The 24,534-nt window shown below is 44.6% G+C and overlaps 2 protein-coding genes across 3 annotated transcripts; one reads left to right on the plus strand and one right to left on the minus strand.

The window, feature by feature from the left end:
* Window positions 1–17,056, plus strand: LOC136438803 (uncharacterized). 2 transcript variants are annotated; one of them, XM_066433762.1, is made up of 7 exons: window positions 1–279; window positions 7,468–7,676; window positions 11,826–11,885; window positions 12,601–12,783; window positions 13,729–13,848; window positions 14,409–14,511; window positions 15,046–17,056. In XM_066433762.1, the coding sequence occupies exons 2-7, from the start codon at window positions 7,518–7,520 to the stop codon at window positions 15,099–15,101; spliced, it is 681 nt and encodes a 226-aa protein (XP_066289859.1). In that variant the 5' UTR covers window positions 1–279; window positions 7,468–7,517; the 3' UTR covers window positions 15,102–17,056. The 2 variants fall into 2 exon arrangements, with proteins under 2 accessions (XP_066289859.1, XP_066289860.1); XM_066433763.1 differs by lacking the exon at window positions 1–279 and adding an exon at window positions 346–487.
* On the minus strand, window positions 16,190–24,218 carry LOC136438801 (uncharacterized). Its single transcript, XM_066433759.1, has 8 exons — window positions 24,014–24,218; window positions 23,440–23,663; window positions 22,146–22,277; window positions 21,818–21,943; window positions 20,916–21,033; window positions 20,347–20,486; window positions 19,747–19,900; window positions 16,190–18,340 (listed from the first exon to the last, which is right to left on the minus strand). The coding sequence occupies exons 2-8, from the start codon at window positions 23,617–23,619 to the stop codon at window positions 18,138–18,140; spliced, it is 1,053 nt and encodes a 350-aa protein (XP_066289856.1). The 5' UTR covers window positions 23,620–23,663; window positions 24,014–24,218; the 3' UTR covers window positions 16,190–18,137.
* Between the last annotated feature and the right edge of the window lie 316 nt (window positions 24,219–24,534).

A 24,534-nucleotide genomic window follows, 5' to 3' on the forward strand; every position in this document is an offset into this window, starting at 1 on the left:
CCCAACGGAGGCCCCCGGTGCGGGTACAACCGAGGCGGTCCAATAACCCCGTGCAGAGCCCTGGGGCCCGCGAGGCAAGCGGTATATCAGCAGCCCGATTTCTCGGCAACAACTACTACCACGCGCCACCACGTCATGTGGTTCTCATAACAACCAACTGGAGAGGGAGGCGAGAGAAGGAGACCGCGTCTGACACCCGCCATTCGCCCGCGGTTTGATCCACCACAGTCTGTTGTCTTTTTCCACGGAAAGAGCGGAAAGATTTGAGCCGTCCCGTCGGTGAGTTGTCCTCCATGTTCCTTTACCTCCGTACACAGGTGGTATCTGTCAGACCGCCCCAGTTTGACCCCTAGTGGACACATGGTCCCCATTGCATGCACTAAATACCGCGCGTAGTTCTGGCCAGGTCTGTTTTCGACGTCCCCTGCCCCAAACTAGGCGTGCCCTCTCGATTCGTGCATACCGACCCCTCGGACCTCTTCCTTCCGTAAGTAAGAATCTACTCTACTCTACCCTATGTTTTCATCAACCTACACTACTTATTTTTCAGTCAGTATACAGTACTCTATTTCTCTTCCCACCACCGCCCGTTTCTAACAATTAGAAACTACAACTACTACATGAGTGGGTTGACCGAGATAGCTCTACAGTACTGTTTAGCACAAATTCCACGTACTGTTTTTCCAATAAGGCATCGATTGTTCTATAATACGACTTGACTCGTCGCTTGGGGAAATGCTGTCAAGCTGAATTTTGCAGACCGGCGAAAAGAAAATATGGCTATTTGTTTGGAGTTGCGGCTGATGTCCAAATTGTGGAGTGCCGCACTAGCTAGCCACTTGGACGAACTTGTAGGGTCTGGAAACAGTCTTTCAATATCCTGAGATCTTTTTTAAAAGTCGGTGCGCACATGTTTCCCGTCACAGTGAGCGTCCAGGAAGTCCATCCTCACCGTCTTGACTTGTCGTAAAACACACGCTGATCATCAGGGTGACCTCGGATGGGTGTGGTCCAAAAGATTACAGACTGCAGTCGATTTTTTTTCTTGAGAAAAACACGCGGTCCGGCTGCTGCTTTCATTTCAAAATGGGACATTTTCAAGTCAAAAAGCCAAGTCGTCTTGGCGGTGTTACTCAGAAATTTCCTTATCGCGTTTGGCATCTTTTCCCCGGGATCCCAAGATTTCCAACATATCGTGTTCCTAGGTCTGGGATGTTGCTCCATTATGTGTTGCTCGTAGGCCAAATGGGTGTGGCAGCACTACACGTACACCACTGACGTGATTATAACGATTTGTAAACTACACACGTTTGTGTTGAACTGATTATGTAGTCACCACAATCTTTACTGGCCCGTTTAACGGTTTGTCAAGACAAAGTTGTGCATCTCTAGACAAATCTGCGACCCTCTAGTCTTGTGAACAAAACATCTGGTGACACGTCTTGGTTTGATTGATTCAAGGTGACCCAGACGTGCAAAGCTCGTATTCAAATTGACAAAAACTGTGTCAGTGACTTTCGCATAACCTAATTTTGATAACACACCACCCCCCTCGCCCTCAGCCGTTGTAGCCTGGATGCCAGACTGCATCTCGGGCCTTAGCCCTTTCAAGCCAGTTCCTCGGCTCTACGGCCATGCCCGAAACGAAATTTCTGGCAAACTGGGTACGATGCCAACGCAAATTAGAATCTATGAGCGCGGGACATAATAATGCTTCTCACACAACCGAAGGGCAATGCCGAAGGGATCGGTGTCGTCTTGCGCGGGGTCTGCCATTCGGGCTAGCGTAAATTACTGTAGTAGATACTGCACGTCAATCTCTTGTAACGTTAGAATGTTACAACTTACAAGAATTGTTTATTTTAAGCTCCGCGCGCGTAGTCTTTCCAGATGTTTTAATAATAGTGGGCCGCTGTGATGCTATCTCCAGCCACCGCGATTTACATAACGCTGCCAAAACTATCAGTGGGGCTGGAAAATATAAACAGTAAGCAGGGGCCGCCACAAACTGACCTCTCAGCAGCTGATATACATATAAACAAAACTGTCACGGGTCAAGGCATGTTAACTACTCAACTCTACTACTTTTACTACTCTTTACAAGATAAAGAGATATTCTAAAATAAGTATTCTTGTTATCTTCTTTCGTGTTTTTTTCCTAACTTGCTTGCCTGATAATTGTATTTTCAGTCATGCATGGGTTGTTTTCATCTCCACTTAGATGAAAACCCATGCATGACTGAAAATACAATTATCAGGCAAGCAAGTTAGGAAAAAAACACGAAAGAAGATAACAAGAATACTTATTTTAGAATATCTATCTATCTCCAGATTTTGGAATGTTGCAGAAAAAAACGATACGATCTTCCATCCTAACATCTACTTGGAGATAATTGTCCCTGTCTGTTACTGAAAGGGGAAATGTTTGCGGGATTTTTATTTGACAGTACGTAGAAAATGTTAATTATTTGTTCACCTCGCTGTATTATTACAGCCGGTAGGTACCCGTCTAAGTAATGAGGCTGTCGTAACGTGCTCGAGGCACCCCCATTTTACGTCCCTACCGAAGGACGGCGAAGCTCCAACAAGGATACCCTTCCCAGGATTGGAACCGTGGTCTCCCAGTTACCAGGAGCTCAACACCGTGAAGCTGCTACCGATTGAGCTACATGGACATCCTAAATGGAGTGTCCCTGGTGTTTTAAAAGTTCGCGATTAAGACAAGGGGTTAGCGGGCAGAAATCATAACTTTTTTGCGGTGCGACGAAAAGTTCACCGCGAAAACGGAAAACCGTATAAAACATGAAACCTCCGCGAACATTACTAGTAGTACCTCTCTTACAGTATCCCCCTCTCTGTTCTGTTCTGTTCTGTTCGTACATAGAGGTAAAGCAGTCACCGTAGAAGAACATGGCTTGAATTCCTCTAGAGAGCTAGCCTGTATGCCAGACCTCCACGCCACACCATAGATATTTCAGAGATTGGGGGTCTGGAATCCAGGCTACTAGAGAGCCGTGTTGTGTTTCCAACTTTCAAAGAGAACCTTTGACACCGGCGGTTGTGGGAACGCCTATCGACTGACTGCCTCATTAATTCGATTAAAATACCAGCCTTCTTGTAACTGTTTCACGTCAAAATTCATACACCTTGATCTGTACATTTCAGTCGAGCACGTCCCACACGATAATCGAACCCTGAACCCGTGTAATAAGTTGTTTTTGTCGTTTCCATGGCATACCAGCGATTGATTATAAACCAAAAACTTGAAGGTCAAATCAGCGCCTTGAAATGCCAGCTCTGGCAGACGTAACACATATCGCTGACTAATTGATGACGTCAGACGGACTGGACCACTGTAGCAGCGTGTTTATTTTTGTAAAGGGAAAGAAAATACAACTAGAATGGCAACATTTTCGGGAAAATGCAGGATATTCCCCTTCCATTACCTACACCTCAAATATGACATCCTTAGCATTGACTGTAAGGGTATTATGAAGTTTCTGCATAAATTATGCAAACAAGGTCTTCATTAGCATAATTTACGATCAGGTGTGTCAGAGCGACCTTTCCTATTGGTACCTACATCTCAAATATGACATCCGTAGCTTTCACGGTAAAGGAAATACAACTTTATGCCTAAATTATGCAAATGAAGTCCACATTAGCATAATCTATGGCCAGGTGTATTCACCTTTCCTAAAGGTACCTACATCTGAAATATGACATCCGTAGCATTTACGGTAAGGGGTATGCATAAATTATGCAAACGAGGCCCTCATTAGCATAATTTATGGGCAGGTTTTCTGACCTTCCCTAAAGCTACCTACAACTCAAATATGACATCCGTAGCTTTACGGTAAGGAAAATTTAAGGAACATACAAGTTTATGTCTAAATTATGCAAATAAGGTCAACATTAGCATAATTTATGGCCAGATGTATTCACCTTTCCTAAAGGTACCTACAACTCAAATATGACATCCGTACCTTCTAAGGTAAGGAAAATTCAAGTTTATGCATAAATTATGCAAATGAGGCCCTCATTACCATAATTTATGGCCAGGTGTGTTCGCCTTTCCTAAAAGTACCTACATCTCAAATATAACATCTCCAGCTTTTAAGGTAAGGGAAATACAAGTTTCTGCATAAATTATGCAAATGAGGTCCTCATTAGCATAATCCATGGCCAGGTGTACTCACCTTTCCTAAAAGTACCTACATCTCAAATATGACATCCGTAGCTTTCACGGTAAGGGAAATACAAGTTCTGCATAAATTATGCAAATGAGGTCCTCATTAGCATAATTTATGACCAGGTGTATTCACCTTACCTTAAGGTACCTACATCTCAAAGATGACATCCGCAGCTTTTACGGTAAGGGAAATACAAGTTTATGCATAGATTATGCAAATTAGGTCCTCATTAGCATAATTTATTGTCATGTGTATTCACCTGTCCTATTAGTACCTACATCTCAAATATAACATCCGTATCATGTAACATAAGGTACATACAACTTACTGCAATACCATTAGTAAAGCTACCACCGCACATCTACTTGGTTTTTGGCAGAAGAAGAAAGAAGAAGAAGAAGAAGAAGAAGAAGAAGAAGAAGAAGAACAGGCAAGCAAAAACAATATATCCCCCTTCCCACTGGAAGGGGAATATAATGAAGATGATTGGGGTTTCAATGTTTACGGCTCCTGCATGAGATGCGCAGCGGTGAAGTGCCCTGTAAATTTGTCTATTTGTCCAACATCATTGTATTTTTAACAAGTGTAAATGTTACTTTTGACAAGCGTAAACAATTGAATACTGTAAATGCAGGCATGTTCGCGGGGGTTTGATTTCGCGGTGGAGAGAAAATGGAGAGTTCGCGGTGGTTTTGAGACAATAGTAGCACTACAGTCACACAATGGAACGGCTTTTCGCGGTGGTTTTAAGTTCGCGGTCAAGGGTTCACCGCGAAAACCGCGATCATAAAACAACGCGAACATTTCTGCATTTACAGTACTACGTTTTGGAGTTGGTAACGTTAACGTAACCGAAGTGAGTTATTTTGGTCCCAAAAGGCGAGTCTGTCTTGACGTTCGGAAGATCTCGAGAACGATAATTGCTTCCCAAGATATACCTGATTTGGTTGACAAGTAGGCCGGCCAATATGTTCGATTTTCAATGGTAGCTGAACTGGTACCCAACAAAAAGGTACTAGAAGGGGTGCCGTTTTATAAATTGGATTGTCAAATGACCGAAACGGTTTATGATAAACTGTACTGTTAAAACCGAACATTTCTAAATTCGGTTGTTTTCTTGCGGGACTCGAATTTATTAAAAATATCATTCCTTCTCGCTGTGCTCTGTAGTACTCTCCAAGCAGAGGTTGGGCTCCGAGTCAGTCCGACTTGTTTATGGCGTGTTCTTTAATACTATGGGTTTTGGTGGGCTTTCTATTTTGTTAGGTTTCCTTTTTGTTTGGCTGGTGGACATATTAAAAGAAAACCTGGCAAAACAGAAAGTCCAAGCCTGACAAATTCACCTGTAAAGACGTAAAAAACAAGCCGGAACGGCGCCTAACCTCTGCTTGGAGAGTACTCTTTAGCACCCCCGCGCAGCAGCAATGGATTGTCCCACCGTGTTCCACCCGTCTGACCTTGTATCAGAAGAAGTTCAAGCAACTCTCCTGTAAATGTCACATGGCAGATGGGACAAGGCGCGCTTTGTGCCCGCCGTTGTACATTTACATCGCGCGTTCAAAGAACACGGAGGGGAGCTGCAAAACACGTTTAATCCTCCGGATTTACGGAGTAGTTTTCGGCGTAGGCGGTATGGCTGGGCGTCGGACATAAACAGTGATTCATCGCCTCTTTGCCGCATCAGCAAATCCTGTGAGATGTGATGTCACGGACGTTTAGTTGGACAACCGGAACACTGCTAACTCCTTGCAAAAACAAGTTTAACAGAAAGCGATATACACGAATGAAAGAATGGTTAATATTTCAGCTCTTGGCAGTGCGCCAGATACTGTAAAACAGAAAATGTTCGCGGTGGGTTCATGTTCGTGATTTTCGCCGCGAAAAGTTTTTGTTCTGTCTCCTGCCCACCTACCCCCTTGCTTCAACCGCGAACACTCCATTTTCTTCCTACCGCGAAATTAAATCCCCGCGAAGACGTCCGCTTAACAGTTCTCCCGGCGAAATGAGGTAATCTCCAAACAGATGTTGGGTTGAAAGATCGCCGTCAACTTGTCCAGTCTTAATTCTGACTCACTATCAGCGACAAACAAGTCGGAGAATGTTACGATCTTCCTCCCTCCAATAGCCTGGTATCCATATCGCTGTGACCCTAATCTCCAAGCAGATCTGCACGGGGCGCGAAAATCGTATATGCTAGCCAGAGAAGGTCCAGTCAGCCAGATAAGCTCCAGCCAGTGATTATGTGAGCCCTCCTACAAACTATAGCCTGGTAACTCTGACTGAGGTGCTAGGAGTGTTGCCAGCCCGCTGGCCCAGTTTATGGTTTTATAATAGCGCACGAGAATGATTGGTTTCCTAGGGCGACGGTTCTAGTTATTAACTGGAAAGGCCGGTTGGAAAGATATAGCCTGGAGTCCGGCCTTGTTAGCTTTGGTCCGATCCCAACGTTGCTACTCCGCCAACTTGGGTAGCGGGGGATGTTGGGAGCGGACCAAAGCTAAGGCGGGGCTCGAGGTTGGCTGTCAAAAATAGGACTATTCTTAGCAGATTATGATGATGATTCTTAGCAGAGTGGCCCAATAGAACACCCCTTGGCCGACCCGTGGAGAACGGTTAGTCTCTAGTACCAGACTGGCTACGCTGGCTAATGGGGGAAGCTTGGCTACCAAAGGGGTTGATCGGATGCGCAGAGGAGGGGAATATATATAAAATGTAACCTTACCATTGACTGCTAATAATTTTCTTTTTTTGGGCTGAATTTTACGATCCCTTACCCCCGTAGGAAGGCCTGGTGTAGGCTAGAGAATGGTGACCAGATTGTCCGTCTAACATCTGCTTGTATATGGGGGTGGGCGGGGATGGTTCATGACTGTATACGACTACTTGGGTAGCAACTTTGCAACGTTGGGAACGGACCAAAGCTAACAAGGATGGTCTCCAGGCTATGAAAGATGGGCTGTCAGAAATAGGCCTATTCTTAGCAGACTGACCCGGTAAAACACCCGTGGAGAATGGTAACCAGGCTATACCTCTCATGGGCACATCTGCTTGGAGATAAGAGGGTGGGCGGGGACGGTTCATGACCGGATGGGCGGTGCCCTCGCTGCCTGTTGTAGCCCCAGGCGGATGGGTGTAACCCACGGCGCGTTGGGAAGCCTTTTACCCGAGCCCGTGGACCACGCTGTTTTTCTCTCGGGCATTGTGGACGACACGCCAACTCATTGTCCATTTCACAAGTCCCCCGGTATTTAAACCCACGTCCTTTTCTTCTCAGGACCATTCCTCTCAGTTTGTACCACTACTACAAGACGTCTCAAGTAAAGGATGGGGTACAACGTGCGCGCGGCGTGGTGTCTCGGGATCCTCCTGGTTCTACTCGGCTGTGTGAGCCTGTTGACGGGGATAATCGGGCTGGCGGTGTGCTATGGATACTGTGCGCCCCTGACAGCGGTAGTCGGAGCCCCAATTTGGAGCAGCGTCATGGTAAGTTTTACGATATTTCTGACACACGTATGTTATCATAATTATGAAATTAAAAGGTGAGAACGATGTTAGAGTTCTGGATACAAAACATGAGCATGTCCCCAGTGTTTTTTCCACGTGAACAAATTGCACGACAAAGAGTCGAAGGCTCAGACGGTTGTATTGTTAAAGGTCGGCCGTGCGTTTATGTCTAATTACGTGCGCTAGTTAGGCGCGCATTGTTGTCAGCAGGTATGGATCTAACTGTGCATGCCATAGTGGTGCCGTAACCTAGTAGGAGTGAAGCAACACGAAAAATCAGACGACAGGAATCTTACTTTAAAGATAAAAAAAGCAAAGAAGTTGCCATTGAGTATCGTGTGGATGTTTGTATCAATACGCATGTGCGTGTGTTGTGTGTACGTGCGTGTTCCGCAAAGGAAGCTTGCCTGTTCAATACGGACGCTTGCTACTTGACCTGGAAATGTTGTTCACATTCATACATAGCTGTTGTTGTACATGACATGTACTCTTCAAGCAGAGGTTGGTGGGGGAAGATTGTGACCTTTTTATCCTATGCCCCGTTTTTGTCCACTCTCCCCATCAACTCTCCAAGCAGAGGTTGGCGGGGGAAGATTGGGACCTTTTTGGAGAGTAACGATGGTAGTAGTCGAAAGCCTTTTCAAAATCGTCCCAACCCAACAAACGGCCCCTTAGGGCCCCGCGGCCTTCAAACACAATATTCGCAAATGACCCCACCTGTATGACGTGTGATTTTTCCTCAGGGCAGACAGCTGAAAGGCATGACGTGCTATCTGACTAAAGCTAATAGTAAACTAATGCCCATTTGTTCATGTTCCACCGTACCGATTGTACCATCCAATGGTAAAGCGCTTTACATCACATCAAGGAGGTTCAGACGTATTCTATGCCCATGGGTCCGTGAGATCACCCAGTTGTTGGCGGGTTACTGCAGTTAATGCCTTGATTTACAGCCCAGCTAACAGAAAAAACAGCAGTGGAACGTTCAAAGGCACATCGCCCAGGGCAAAACCTGTCTGGAGTCTTCAACGGCGCTGGCAAACATGCCAGCTGGCACTGTGGTCATTTTGTTAAACGAGCACACAAATTCGATTGAGTATTGGAGACAACCTAATTGTAAACGTCGGAAAACATACAAATCTATCCTCAAAAGTTTTAAAAAAGGGTTTATACCAAGTCCCCCACCTGGCATGTAAAAGATATTGGACTAGCCCCATTGCGTGTGACATGTGTATAAAGTTAAATGATGCAAAGGTAATGTCTGGCTACTGCATTCCTAAATATATAAATATACAGATCTGATGAAACCAAGGACGAAACAGACTGGTACTTTGACTGTGCATGCAACGTCACAATCTTCCTCTTCGTGGTACAAAGCTCCCGTGACCTGACTTAGTCTATAAATTTTGTATAGCCAAGAACGCAAATGCTACAAAATTCTGCATTCATTTGATTATGAAATGTTTAGACATTGGATACTAAAAAGGGTAATGTATGAGAGGTTGGTTTTCATTCAGCAGTTTGTTTTGTTGGCGTCGAAACCAGCGCCTGTTCATCCCACTTGATCAATATGTCGGCTCTACGTTCACTACTTTTGGTGCCTACTATGTCCTTCGAACTTACCACAAATACTTTGAGAATTTTCTGAAGGTGTGTCTTATGTACATATATATTTATAAATGGTGAGTGAAGATTAAGCCGAGTCTTGGAAGTGTGTGGATGATATGGTCATTGTTCAAGGCAGGACCCATTACGCATGATTACACGACAGTCTCGTTCGTTGGACTGAAGCCAACCACATGGAACTCGACTCTTTTGTCCCGCCTATATCAGTAGCCAACACTCCCTTCCTTTCACATGACTCACATACGTCATTTTACAGAAAGTATCACTATTAAGTTTGATCAAGCCACCCCTATTTTCCCGGTGAAATATTCCACATTACTCACACCTAGTTACGAGCTCGGTATGTACCACTGTCATGGAAGGGTAACCTAACAACAGCCTCCTCACTTTCACATGACTCGATAAAAATGTTGTACTTGACCCGAATGCCAAGTGCATGAAATGCTAAAAACCGTGGGTAGACGGTATTAAAGGTCTTCTTGGCCACCAACCAAGTGAAATTCCAAAGGGGTCGTGCCGGTCAGGTCTGGAAGCGACTTTAACTGGTTTAATTTCGTGACAAATGATTGGTTCGGGCGTGTTATGGTTACAGTTTGTAGGTCGAAGGGTTGGTACAGGAATGACAATTTTGTGGGGGTGGGGAGAGCTACTACTATTGCGAGGTCGAACGTGGAATGACAATCATTTCGGCACGGCCACAAGAGATCTATATCCCAGTTCGCTCATATTCTCCAAGCAGAGGTTAGGATCCGGCTTGTCTTTGACGTCCTTTTGGGCATTTCACAACCTTTTTTCTTTTAAATCATTTCTATAGTTGAAGCTATACTGAGCAGGATTTCCCTTCCCCCGCCCACTTCCACTTTACCCGGATACCACGCTCCTTCACAGCGTCGTAATAAATTGACTTGTTCCACTGAATATGCGAGTCTTTTATGAGTGCGAGTCTTCAATGCAATTCACTTTTTGGCCGCATGAGGGCTACTATAGCGGTTTGTTCGCAAAGACAGCCCTGGGACAGAGAGCGTATTTTTGGTGCGCGAAGCATGCTGGGAGGACGGTAGTATCCTGGGGACGTGAATGTATGCTCCTTCACAGCGTCGTAATAAATTGACTTGTTCCACTGAATATGCGAGTCTTTTATGAGTGCGAGTCTTCAATGCAATTCACTTTTTGGCCGCATGAGGGCTACTATAGCGGTTTGTTCGCAAAGACAGCCCTGGGACAGAGAGCGTATTTTTGGTGCGCGAAGCATGCTGGGAGGACGGTAGTATCCTGGGGACGTGAATGCCAAACTCGCTACCGTAGCAAACTCCCTTCCGTGACATAACTCCCCTCTCGGCAATCTAGAAGGGTAATCTAACACCCTCGCAGCGCCACCAAATTAGGTACATTTTAAAGTTCCCTTTGATACAACGTATCACCATTGTGGCAACATTTTACCCCCGAAATAGTAAACTTTCGTCTTGTTTTCGCCTCGGTAATTGTAGAAAATACTAGCTAACTAGTGTACAGTCACACGTTGTATAGAGACGCACACAAGAGTCACACAACTTACGATTTGCTAAGGTAATTGCGACAAACACAAAACAAAACAAAATGACAGCCGTGGATTCCATATAGTTTTATTTTGTATATTGGTTGAGCCCACGGTATCTAAACCTATGGCTTCTTCGCGGCGCTGGGTACGAGCGTGCCCGGATACCCCTTACAAATAAATGGTCTCGCGTTGTGTTTTCATATTGGTGGTGTGCACAACCCCATGTTCCGACGCCCTTTTGTCCCGACGACCCTATGCCCCGACGCCGTTATGGACGTCCTGACGTCATTATGTCCAGACGCCCCTATGTACGGACGCCCCTGTGCTCGGAAAGCCCAATGTCCCGACGCCCCTTTGTCCTGACGCCCCTATGTCCCGAAAGCCCTATGTTCCAATATATAGCCCTATGTTCCGGTGGCTCCTATGCTCCGACGGCCTTATGTTCGGACACCCCCCTATGTTCCGACGCCGCTATGTTTCGACGTCCCTATTGACGTCCTGATGTCCTTATGTATTGATGCCCCTATGTCTCGACGCCCTTATGGACGCCCCGACGCCCCTGTGTTCGGACGCACCTATGTTCCGAAAGCCCCTATGTCCTGGCGTGAGCCTGGTCCTGATACCTCAATGTTCCGAAAGCCCTATGTTCCGACGGCCGTATGTTCCGACGGCCCTATGTTCCGACGGCCCTATTATATTTTCGGATGCCCCTATCATGCCCTGACACCCCTCTGTTCTATTCTCCAAGCAGAGGTTTCGGTCGAGTAGGGTTGGAGTGTCCAGGATTTTTTACGTTCCTCTTCCTCCTGAAGGAAGAGGAACGTAAAAAATCCCGGACACTCCTACCCTACTCGACCGAAACCTCTGCTTGGAGAATACCTCTGTTCCAACACCCCTATGTACAGTTGCTCACTGGCTGTGGTAAAACTTGTTGATGTAACAGCTGATCTTCCTCTCTTTAACAGGTCATAGCTGCTGGGGCTCTAGCCATTGCCAGTGCCAGGGAACCCTCCAATGGATGTAAGGTGAGACAGCACATGTTGTAGTTCTAGTACACTGTTCTAAGGCCTTTAGACTTGATCAAATTTAGTGCTCATCCACTAGAGATGGTGGCCTCAAAAGGCTGAGTGGCTAGGCTAGCAGACAAGAGATCGAAAGGTCACAGGTTCAATTCTAGCTAGATGTTTTGTTCTTGGGAAAGCACGTTACACAACTTTCCTCACTCCATCCAGGTGTAAAAATGGGTTACTTCAGTTGGGGAGGTAAAAGGCAGTGGAAGTAGAGTGTTGGGCTCCGCCTCCAATACCCTGCCCTAGACACTGCAGATGACAACCCACTGACCCTACAGCCTCAAAAAGGCTCAAAAGGCTTTTGGACTACCTTTACCACTAGAGATAGGAAAGGGACACACCTCGGGCATGTAAATGATCCCACCTCACCTATGAAAAAAATTAGGGTTCAAACCTTACAGTCCGGTCTCTGACCATGGGATGACATCTTGAAAGTGTGATGCTCACTGTGGAAGGACTGAAATAACAGGTGACTCTCTGATAGTCAATCCTTCAACAAATGTGGTAAATCCCTGACAATACCTTAACTACTTTTATTCTACTTGTTGACACTGTGGAAAAACTCTCATAACAGGTGACTATCTGATAATGACCTGTTATGTCAATCCTTCCACAAATGTGGTAAATCTCAATACTTAAACTTAAAGAACTACTTTTATTCTCCCTGTAGATCACAGGTTTCCTGACCTGCAGTCTGCTGGCGATGGTGCTGACCCTGGTGACCTGGGTGCTGGGAGTGATTGACAGCACCCTGGACACGTCGCGCGACGACTACATCAGGATCGTGGACTACGTCATCCCCACCGCCGTGCCCGGCAACACGCCCGCTCCCCCGCCCTACAGGACCTGGAAGGTAACATCTCCACTGGGGTACATGATTCCTAAACCCTGAAAATATGTCCAAACAGATCTTCAACCCAACATCCCCCATTATAATGCACAGACCTGTATGAACTGTGCATACATGTACCTGGGGGTGCTGCACAAGAGATCTCTCAAACACACTGTTTTTCAAAGTGGCAGATGCATATAACCTGGCAGATTAATGTTACTGTGGATTACCTCATTCGAAAGGCAACATTTACTAGTAGAACTGTTGTACCCAAATCCTTCTATACAGGCTTTTGAGATCTTGGTCTGTTGCATACCATCTAGCATGGATTCAAATTATTATTATCCCAGTTGTCACGACTTGCCATTATTTCATTTGTTAAACTGCCAATTGCGATGGACAGTCAGGAATGGTTTGTAACTTTTGTGTGAGGCTGTGAGTGTGGGACATAACTTGTCCTTTCCCCCTCCTCCTTTCCATAGGACAGTCAGGATCATTCTCTATAACTACATACTGAATTGTGTGAGGCTGTGAGTGTGGGACATGACTGTCCCTTCTCCCTTCCTTCATGTACATAGGACAGTTAGGATTGTTCTCTGTAACTGCATACTGAATTGTGTGAGGCTGAGACATAAGCCTGATTGAATCGCGCTATACGCTTGTTCTCATTTAAATGTACACATTTTGTAATCTCCGTTACCGATTGAAATAAGACGTTCCTGGCATTAGGATATACCACATATAAGATGTCAAACTTTAGTTTTTATGACGACTTAAAAATTTCCTAGCTTTTAAAAACGGCAGTTGCGTACCTTACATGTGGCATATCTTAATGTCAGGAACGTCTTACTTCTAACGGTAACGGAGATTACAAAATGTGTACATTTAAATTAGAACGAGCGTATAGTGGAGTTTGTGTTACGCTGACTAGTGAGACACGACTCATTTCTCCCCTCCTCCATGCAGGACAGTCAGGCAGCCCTGCTCATCGTCATCATCGTGCTGGCCATCATCGAGTTCCTGCTGACCATGATCATGTCCATCGTCAGCTGCTCAGGACTGTGTGCAGGCTACCACGGACACGAGGTAAACATGCACGTACAATTCAACCCTTGTAGGTTGATGAAGGTTAGACCTTCAGGCTTCAGGTAATAAGATATGCCAAAAGACAGTTACTCAAGCTGATCAGTCACTGACGAAAGAAAGTGGATGCTTTCTGAAACGTCTGATTGTTTCAAAGTATTATCCAGTTGCTTTGAGTAACTGCCTTTTAAACCCTTATACATTGTGGTGTGCCTTCACTAATTGCCTGATAATGTGATTGAAAACAGACTCCACACTTGCACATATTGTGACCTCCATGTTTCCGGATATTTTGGATGGATTGCGATGATACATTAGTATTTGGTACGTGGGTAGGTATTGGGAAGACAAAGGTCAAAGTTGATTATGGGCTCCCTGGTGTTTGACCGTGGTAACTGCAGGAAAACTTCCGATATTTGTATCTTTTGTCCTGGATATGCTGTAGTTTTTACTATTTGGTGGGTACAGGATGAGGTAGCTGGACTACTCTACTTTTAAATTAGTGGGCCTTGACTGGTATAGCTGTCACATGGGTTCATAATTGTGTTATTGCTATATTCCAGGCCCCAGCTATCGTGGTGTATGATGGGAGGAAGGCCACCGCCCTGAGGCCAGGCATGCGGGCTGTGCAGCAGCCAGACGGCAGCATCAAGGTGGTCAAGTCAGGTGGGTTCACTGCTGCCATTTAAAACCTGTCCTCCAAGGGCCCACAGCGATGTTACATGTATAGCAGTGTGCATGGTCTAGTGGTTGACAACCCTGCCTCTGGACCAAGAGGCTGGGAATTCAAATCCTGGCTGTTGGAAAAGGGCCACAGTCCTTACGATGGGACAGTAAGCTGTGGTCCACTGTTCATCATTCTTGTCGAAAAGAGCTAAGGGAGTTACCTGAAAATACTGTACACAGAGTCTGTCTTTTCTGTCAAGACCTGAGTGGAAGAATATCTCTTCAGTGGGCTAAACTGGTGCGTTATTCATTTGTGTTTAGGCACCCCTGGAAAAGATGTCAATGACTTTCATCCATGGTTTATCCAGTTATGGTTTAGTCAGCCTGGTACAAAAAGACCACCCTCCTAAAAGCAGGACCCCTATCGCTCGATTCGTTGGCTCGCTCGCGTAGGGGCCCTGCTCTTTAGCCCCGGTAGACAAGGTTCTGGCATCATTCTGCAAATAGACATCTCACCTCTCTCCTTCTTTGCAGGCAAGACCCACGATGGCGACGTGACCAACCCAGAGAAAGAGCCTATGAACGTGTAGACAAGGAACAGCTACCGTCTCCGCAGAGAAGGTTCAACTTGCCAGTCAGGCTCAACAATTTCCAACAGTTGCAAAGAAGACTGGTGCTACTACAAGTGTTGATTTGTATCTTAGCATGAAAGTTCATCTGTGTTGATAAATAATGTGATGAATAAAAGCTGAACTTTATTACACAACCAACACTTGGAAGAGTTGGGAATCAGTCAGCCTTGTTCACAGAATGGATGTGACGTTAAAGACATGTACCTGCAGTAAGTACTAGATAGCCTGTGTGGCTCCCCGTCTCTGAAGTGATGGAAGCGGTTTACCAACTGTCCGACATTTAACAGACACAGGGCGACACTGTCTGGGACTTACGACCCGTTTCATGTGTCTCCAACGTCATGTCCAGTAGACTGAGGTCCATTTCCTGAAACAGTAAACAAAAATTTAGGTAAGCCCCAATTCTTCCAAGTGTTGGTTGTGTTAAGTTCAGTCTTTAGTCATCATAAGTTTTGATTTGATTAAAGCCATATTGTTGCCATTTTTTAGCCTAGAAATAAAAAGCAGCAACATTTGTTGTTAAAACAGTTTTCCAGCCATAGTTTTTGTAACAGTAAATTCTTTTAGTAAGTGTAGTGTCAGAAATGAATTGAAGCTTTATGTGCCTTAAATTGTTACATTTGCAAAGCCATGTGTACTCAATGTACTGCCTATTTTGTAGGAACAAAACAAGTATTGTTACATTTGTCAAGATGTCAATTTTAATTTTTTCCCACTCATCATAATATCATGATATTATCATAACCACAAATGAAATCAATCTTCTAGATGTTGTTCAATGAAGGGCTTCGGTATAGACATCTAGGCGTTAACCAAAACTTAAAATGCTCTTAGTGACCTTTAAAATAGACCCTATGTAAGAATAATTAGTACTTCAAGTTTTTTTGTATGCACAGAAGTTATATCTGTCACTAGTTGTATTCCTGAGAATATAACAAGTGTTATTTGGGCACAAATGTTATTATATGGCAGTTTATTTCCATATTTTTCACGATAACATGTTTTTCTTTTATATTTGGATATTGATAAGTTATTTGTTTACTGTAGTGATAATAAGCAAGCATTCCTTAGGTGCCAGATGTAGGGCTAAACCAATGATTTCTACAAGGAAAGGAAATATTCCCTTTACTGACACCTGTGGCACCAGTAGCGTTGTTAGGAATTCCTGAACCCCACCATTCCAGTAATGGTTTAGCCCACATGGCAGAAGTTCTATGCATCTGTTCATCGCTTCTACAGTTTGATGTGGTAAGGTGAGAAACACTGGACGAAAAAAAAGGAAAATCATTGCCATTTTCGGGTCAAGTTCTGAGAGATCATTCCCAAACACTAAGAACTAGAATTCAATGTCTCTAGCCTGACTACATCAAGCTTCTATAAGCCTTTGCACTGGTCAGGCCCATGTGAGGCCCTATCAGCCCCTGACAGCAAGAGATAGTGTAACACAGGCTACCAATGTCTCCGTACTTGATGTATCATCAGGGCTTTTATATATGCATTCCAGTATAATGTAGGCTTTAGCAAATTAGATAAAAGGATAGCACTGGGAAGTATCAAAGAGCAGCTAAACTCCTTAACAAGCAATGGCATTACTAAGTTTAAAGATTTGCCTTTGTACAGCACTCGCCTTATACTGACATACTTTCAGATAAGTTTGTTTAATGTTCTTTCTGGTGAATGTTTAGTTTGGGATGCATTGACTTGCTACAACTTGAAGGAGCACGTTTAAAGGTTCTATCTTACAAAACACTGGATGTTAAGATGTAAGTTTGCAAAATGAACTGCAGCTCAACCATCAACAAGGCTAGAAAAGGAGTAGTAGTCGTAAAAGAGAAGCTTTGCAGAAGGGTGGTAGGAATTTATTGTAAGGTAGTATCTCTAACAATAAAGTAACATGCGAAAAATGGTACAAACTTGTGTTGTCATCTTTTTTCAGTGGTGTTGTGATGGAAAGATATATCTGGTCTGAAAGCTTTTGGAGCTTACCCCTAGCTGTGACCGATACATTTTTTAAACATTACCAACCTTTTCTTACTTTCTGAAGCCAGCAATAAATACACTTTTTAATATTAAGTTTATCCATCAGAAATTAGAGGATGTCAGACATAAAATCAAGGCAGCATGACCTTACTGCTTTATCATAACAAAGTCTAACCTAACTTTCTATGCTGAGGTTGTTTACACATTCTGGTCTATCACTGCCTAGTCCGATGCCAAGATCTGTCAGACATAGTCGGGATGACAAAATAAACACATGGACACACTGGAAGATGTGGAGAACCTCTGGGCTGACTTTCTATATACTCTATTACACAAACATGATAAAAAGCAGTATAAAGTAGACTCAATATCTGAACCTGAACACTAGTTGGCATTGAAATTGCAACACAGCAATACACAGGTCACCCAGGCAGCATTGTAATGTCTCCATGGTTCTTCCATTTAAAAAAAAGGAGGATTTCAACATGAAAACGGGGTCTGAGGGAAAAGTCTGTACTTTAGGGAATACATACATGTAGTTGCAAAGAGAGAATATCTATTTGTCACATTCCAGTTTTGCTTCAGTCTCCCATTTTTGGTAATGCCTCAGGGTCTAGCCTAACAGTACATATATGTCTGTTTGCCAAGAATTCTAGGAACTATTTCTGTAACGTCCATGGACTCCATATTTCCGTGGACACCAAAACATGAGAAGCTGTGGATGTATCCTTATGGGTAAGGTAGGGTGGCACTGGTTGGTGGGGGTCGGGAAAACGAAGCTCAAGTTTGTTAATGGCCTCCAAGCGGCTTTCTACAGTACTGCAGCAGAACTCCCAGTTTGACATCTCGAGTTCTGGTCGTGATTTTTGAGTGACAAAAAGCCGTTGTTTCATCTTGTCCTCTGGCTTGGTTTTTGCTTATTGGTGTGGCCTAAGAATTGTTCTTTCCACCAGGGAGGTTCTATAAAACCTTGTTTCGACCATAAAGCCTCCTTGTTTCGACCAATGTCAGATCTCATGCTCTAATTTGCATCTGCTTTAGTGCAAGCCCGGGAGATTCCAACATTTCCAAATATTCGGGAGTGTCCCTTTTCATGAAGAGTGTGATACCGGATCTGTACGCGGCTGGGATCCTGACGTGCGTCCTGGTCATCTGGGCTGGCTGGATGTCTCCCTTGTATGCCAGTAAGGTTTCCATCATCATCTCCATACATTGTTCTACAGAGGAGGGAGTGCCAAATGTAATAAAAACATGTAGAATGGAATTGCAAAGGAACTGTTTGGTCTACATGTGTAAGACAGTGTCATTAATGTGTCATCGCATGGCCTTGTTGTTTGGGAAGTTGATTCATCCAAAATGTAACAGCCTTTATGTAACAGCCACAGTAGTGATATGTCCCAGATATCAAGACTAGCCGACTGCTGCCCACCCTTGTGTCAGGGACCCCAGCAGCAGTATAATCAAATAATGGATACTACTACTACTACCACTGTGACTGGTGCAACGGCCTAGTCGGTAAAGTGTTCGCCTTACATACGGTAGGTCGTGATTACAATCCCGGCTGAGTCATACAAAGGCGTTATTCGTGGTGATCTCTTCACCTCAAACTTAATACCACCACGGAAAGTTGTTCCATTGTGTGACTGTAGCCCTACTATTGATTCAAACGTGAACTCAAAACCACCGCAAACACACCATTTTCTCTCTACCGTGAAATCAAATCGCTGCGAACATTTCTGCATTTACAGTACTAGATATACAGCTGAAGCCTCCTGACCTGCGACCCGCATGTCAAGCCACCTGTTGCTCCACTTGGAGTCCCCCCCCTCTCTAGCAGGTTCAGGTCCGCACCTGGTCAACACACACGCACGCACGCCCGCACACACTCGCACACACACACACGCACACACACACGCACACACACACACACCTGCGACCTACATGTCCTGCCACCTGGTGCTCCACCTGGAGTCCCCGCCCCTCTCCAGCAGGTTCAGGTCGTCTCCAAGGCACCTGGTCACCACATCCGCAAGCACGCACACACACACACACACACAAACATGCACACACACACACACACGCACACACACACGCTCACACGCACCTGCGACCCTCATGTCCTGCCACCTGGTGCTCCACCTGGAGTCCCCGCCCCTCTCCAGCAGGTTCAGGTCCGCTCCGCTGCACCTGGTCACCACATCCGCACACACGCACGCATGCACGCACACACACACACACGCACGCACCTGCCACCTGCATGTCCTGCCACCTGTTGCTCCACCTGGAGTCCCCGCCCTAGCAGGTTTAGGTCGGTGCCACTGCACCTGGTCACCACATCCGCACGCAAGCACACACACACACACACACACACACACACACACACACACACACACACACACACACACACACACACACACACACATGCACACACACACACACACACGCGCACGCACCTGCAACCCGCATGTCCTGCCACCTGGTGCTCCACCTGGAGTCCCCGCCCCGCTCCAGTAGGTTCAGGTCCGCTCTGCTGCACCTGGTCACCACATCCGCACGCGCACACACATGCACACACACACACACACAAACACATGCGCACACACACACACACACACGCACGCACCTGCGACCCGCATGTCCTGCCACCTGGTGCTCCACCTGGAGTCCCCGCCCCGCTCCAGTAGGTTCAGGTCGGCTCCGCTGCACCTGGTCACCACATCCGCCTGGCGAATCAGCAGCACCGACTCACTGCAGATGTGGTGCTGGAACAACTCCAACTGCAAGAAGTAAACAAGCCAAAGCCATTGACCTCGACAGATGACAACTGACACCCACTCTACAGGCACTGTTAGCAAGGGGGTGTTGGACTGAAATGCAAGTCATCATGATAATGGAAAAACTCGTAAAAACATGTAAATTCGTCTACACATCAAAGAAGATGCATGCAAACTATAGGTACAAATAAACATAGCGTAGCTTCACTACTACTCTGTTACAATTGTGTCTAACTTACTGCATTTAGCCCCAATATGCTATAAACTTCATTGTCATTGTCATGGTCAATAACATTTGCTCTGTTTGCAAGGCTCGATGTTCGTCAAAGTGAGACTTTGTACCAACGTCTTTGTTCATTGACTAGTACTTATTGTGGTTGAATGTAATCAGGAAGTGACATTATAAGCACTTAAATACCACCAGTCGACAGATGCAAAAGAGCCATTACCTTTTCTGTGATGAGAGGGTTGACCATGTGGACACCCTCTGGACCGATCCCAAAAATCATCTGGTGGTGCCAGGCATCGGGGATGGGTTCATCTGGGGGGATGCCCTGCTGCATGTTCATAGTGGCGATGGGAACTGCACCTACACAACAATAGAACAAAATGGTCCCAGCACAAAATAAAAACCACTGCAATGGCTTGCATGTTGTAAGTTGTAGGTTTGACTATCTGGTCGTGTCAAAACAAAAGAAATGGTACATGTACATACTGCTTTCTTTCTACTGAGCACTTGGCAATCTATGGGAATCTACTGATACTGTGCTGCTTAAGAATAGTGGACAGAAAACAGTAGAGCAAATGTCAGTATGAACATGGCATGGTACAATAACTACAAAGCTAAATTGAAATTTTAGTACACATGTAGCTGCTTCTACAAAGCAGCTTGGTATGACTACACAATAATCAACAAAGGAACCGTAATACTGTATGTTACAAATAGTGTTATGTATGTCTACCTAACATCAATCCCTTTCAGTAGAAATGCTTCCTCATACAAAAACAGAGACCAAACCTTTTTCAATCCAGTGCCCGAGCCACTGCACCAGATTCACTTCTCTGTCTGGATGGAAGTCAAAAAACCTTCCCACCACTCTGCCATCTGTAACTGCTGACATTCCTTTTATCAAGTCCTGAATAAAATTAAGAAAAATATGTTTAAATATTGAAGTAAAAATGGCAAACATTATGATATGCTTCAATTGCATACAATCATGATGCTTCTCCTGATGAATTCTTACTTTCATGTCCAAGAACCATTAGGAAATAAATTGGTGTGACCTAAGTACATTTTCTGGTAATTTCTTTAAAAAGTATTCACAAGTTTTAATCCTTAATTCTCAAGTGTAAGTGACGTGGGATTTCCCTATCTTAGGCCACACCAATTTAATTTCTTGGTTAACGGAAGTTTTAAAAAAATGCCAGATCGGAAAATCAACATGAAAACAGAATCTCAAAGGAAAGTTTGTACTTTGGTGCACACAGTTTCGGGGAGTGAACAGGGTCACGTGCAAGTTTTCACCCCAGCAATCTGTTTTAATGATGTCCTTGTGCTAAAATTTAAAACAAAATCCGTTAACCAAGAAATTAAATTGGTGTGGCCTTCAGGGTAAAAAAAAGGTGTTGACTAGTGCTTTTGTTCAGGTACAGGTACACTTGATGTTCAGGTCTGGACCTTAGCTCCTAGCGGCCGGCCCAATGGATGGGGGGGGGGCCATCAACTTCCGCAAGCGAGAGATTGTGTAAACACAGGCTAGTCCGGACCTGTACCTAAACAACTTTACAGCTCCAGGTCCAGGAAAAAGGAAGATACACAGCCCTAACTTGAGTTATAGGTGCGAACATACAAACATAACCAAAAACAGTGCCCCTGTCATAGGTGAACCTCCTTCCTGGAGGTGACCAGGCAAGCCGTACCTGGTGCACTGTGCCAGCGACACTTCTGGAGAAGAGGTACTGCGGGAGAGGGGCATCCTCCTCTCTTAGGTGAGTGTCAATAGCCTGGTCCACCACTTCTGGGTTACAAGGGATGCCAAGAGCTGACTGAAATGGAAAAAAAAGCAAAGAACTGATTTGAATGTGACTCTCTTGAAGACCTTGTTTCAGTGTTTTATCATCTATTGTACAGAGTTCAGTGAGTCTGTTATAATTAATGTTGGTGTGTGTCCGTAGTTATTTTTCTATCAATTTATATGATAGTTCGTAGACTTTTTCAGTGTCGTTTGCTCTAAACCTGACAACTCACCAACACATTGATGACTGCAGTGGCTCCACATGCAGAGACTCCTATCTGTTCGACCTGGTGCTGCAGCGCTTCTTCCAGGGACCAGATCATCACACTGTTGTGGGAGGGGGGCGTACATCTCGCCAAAGGATCCTGGAGACCATAAATAAAGCAATCAACAATCATTGCAATCAACAATCAATTTTCCACATCATTCTATGATTCTGTCATCATTAGGCAATGGGCAATTTGCTCTAGATCTAGACCCTAACTTGAATAAACCACAACCTAGTATAACAACAATGATCTATTTGCTATATGTCACTAGTTAGAGATGGATATGCCTTTTTGTCATCACATAACCCTATCCTATTGCAGCATTGAATGGCTGAGTGGCTAGATTAGCAAGCAAGACATCGAGAGATGGGTTCAATTCCTGGCATTTCTGGCCAGATGTTGTGTCTTGGTAAAGTTACTTAAAAAGACTTTTCTCACTCCACCCAGGTGCAAAATGGGTACCTGACTGCAGTTGGGGAGGTAAACGGCAGTGGAAGGAGAGAATTGTGCTCCGCCTTCCACTGCTATGCCCTACAGCCTCAAAAATGCTATGGGACTACCGAGCTTGGAATAGGTCGAGAGTCTACATCCAGGCTGTTGTTGATTCACCCAACTTGCACGCTACTGTCCTTTGGATGAGACTTGAAGCTCTATGTACAGAATCTGAAGAGAGCCACACCATGAACACCAATTACTTAATTTTTAATGACAAGAGTTTATTCTGATCACGGAAATAGCTCAAAACATGTTTTTTCCTCTATTATATGTCGGAGTGATATGAGACTCCTATGTTCTGTCATCCCCTAATCCTAATCCTAACCCTAACATCGGGTTGTCAGAACATAGGGATGTCGGAACATAGGGGCATCAGAGCACGGATTTTGGAAGATAGGGACATCAGAGCACGGATGTGGCAGAACATGGGAATGTCCGAACATGGGAATGTCCGAACATGGGGATGTCAGAACATGGGGCTGTCAGAACATGGGGATGCCGGAACATGGGGCTGTCAGAACATGAGGATGCAGGAACATGAGAGTTTCGGAACATGGGGACATTGGAACATAGGGGTGTTAGAGCATAGGGGTGTTGGAACATAGGGGCATCGGAGCCGGGGTGTCCCCAAAAATACATGGTTGTTCCACAAAGAAACTATGTGTAGGATACAAACAAACAAGATTACAATTACAATTATTTTGCATTTCAAATTTTTCCAAAGAAGATACACAGAAAGAAACAAGTTTTTATCAATCCCAACCTCATCTTCCTTCTTGGTTTCCTCTTGCGGCTTTCTTGCAGATCTTGAGTCTGCAACGTTACTTCCACTGGAGTTCATATCTTCAGAAGAAGTAATTTCCTCCAGACAGTCCTCAAAGTCCCCCTCATCCTCAGAAGCACTGTCTGCCAAGTTGTTTGCTTGCTCTGGACTAGTCGCCATGCTTCCACATAGAAAGCTCAGGTAACGTAACTTAGAGTCAGGATCTATTGGAGAAACAGTTACTTTAAGAAGAGATTTTTACGGTGGTGAGATGTTTGCAGTTTTCGTGGTGACCTCTTCATATTTGTTCTGTCTGCCTACCACCTTGTTTCAACCTCGAACTTGAAACCAAGGAGGTAACAAAAACTCCATTTTATCCCAGCCACGAATTTAAATCCCTGCCAACATTTCCCCTTTTACAGTATTTTGAAACTCTAAAATTATATGCTCATAATATTGAATCCTCCAACTATTGAAATAGAATTGCAACACATAGTTGTAAAAAAAAACACAAAACAAAGATCACAGTCAGCTAGCAGTGGGGAGGGGGGCGTTAGGATGGTGAGATATTTACCTTTATCTTTAGATTCCGAATACAACTTGGCAATAGAAAGTAATTTCTACATATGCAGATACTGTTAAACCCCCAAATTATTGAAATAAAACTGCCATAGACTTTTGTAAAAAATCACAAAAAAAGAAATTGTCAAATTTGAAAGCTCCAGTCAGCTAGCAGACGCCACAGCCATGTCCACAGGTCAGAGGTCAATAATATGGCCCACAATGCATTTCTCAAGATGGCGTGCCAGAATTATTAGACTCCGTCCTTGCGAAAGATCTTCAAGTTTATCACGTTTTTTCTACCTCAAAATAGCAAATATTGACCTTTATCATAACGCCAGCGACAACAGGACGCCTTTGTGACGCTATCGGCGGGGTGTTGAACGATCTGAAGATGTAGAAAGTGGAGAAAATCAGGTAGGTTGGGGGAAATTTTATGGAGGCTTTTGTTTTTGCACATGGTTCGCAAAATTCCATATAAACATCCGCATGGGAATATATATACAAACACGAGTATAGGAACTTGTTGTGGGT

This window comes from Branchiostoma lanceolatum, chromosome 7, assembly GCF_035083965.1.
Source record: "Branchiostoma lanceolatum isolate klBraLanc5 chromosome 7, klBraLanc5.hap2, whole genome shotgun sequence".
NCBI classification, from domain to species: domain Eukaryota; kingdom Metazoa; phylum Chordata; class Leptocardii; order Amphioxiformes; family Branchiostomatidae; genus Branchiostoma; species Branchiostoma lanceolatum.

Bases quoted from the DNA above. Each gene is read 5' to 3' on its own strand.
- LOC136438803 (XM_066433762.1), top strand. From the start codon at position 7,518: ATGGGGTACAACGTGCGCGCGGCGTGGTGTCTCGGGATCCTCCTGGTT. The intron at 12,784-13,728 runs GTAACATCTCCA...TCCTCCATGCAG, and splicing joins CGCCCTACAGGACCTGGAAG to GACAGTCAGGCAGCCCTGCT. The intron at 14,512-15,045 runs GTGGGTTCACTG...CCTTCTTTGCAG, and splicing joins CATCAAGGTGGTCAAGTCAG to GCAAGACCCACGATGGCGAC.
- LOC136438801 (XM_066433759.1), bottom strand. From the start codon at position 23,619: ATGGCGACTAGTCCAGAGCAAGCAAACAACTTGGCAGACAGTGCTTCT. The intron at 19,901-20,346 runs GTAATGGCTCTT...TACTTCTTGCAG, and splicing joins ACCCTCTCATCACAGAAAAG to TTGGAGTTGTTCCAGCACCA. The intron at 18,341-19,746 runs GTGCGTGCGTGT...CCTCCTCTGTAG, and splicing joins GCAGGACATGCGGGTCGCAG to AACAATGTATGGAGATGATG.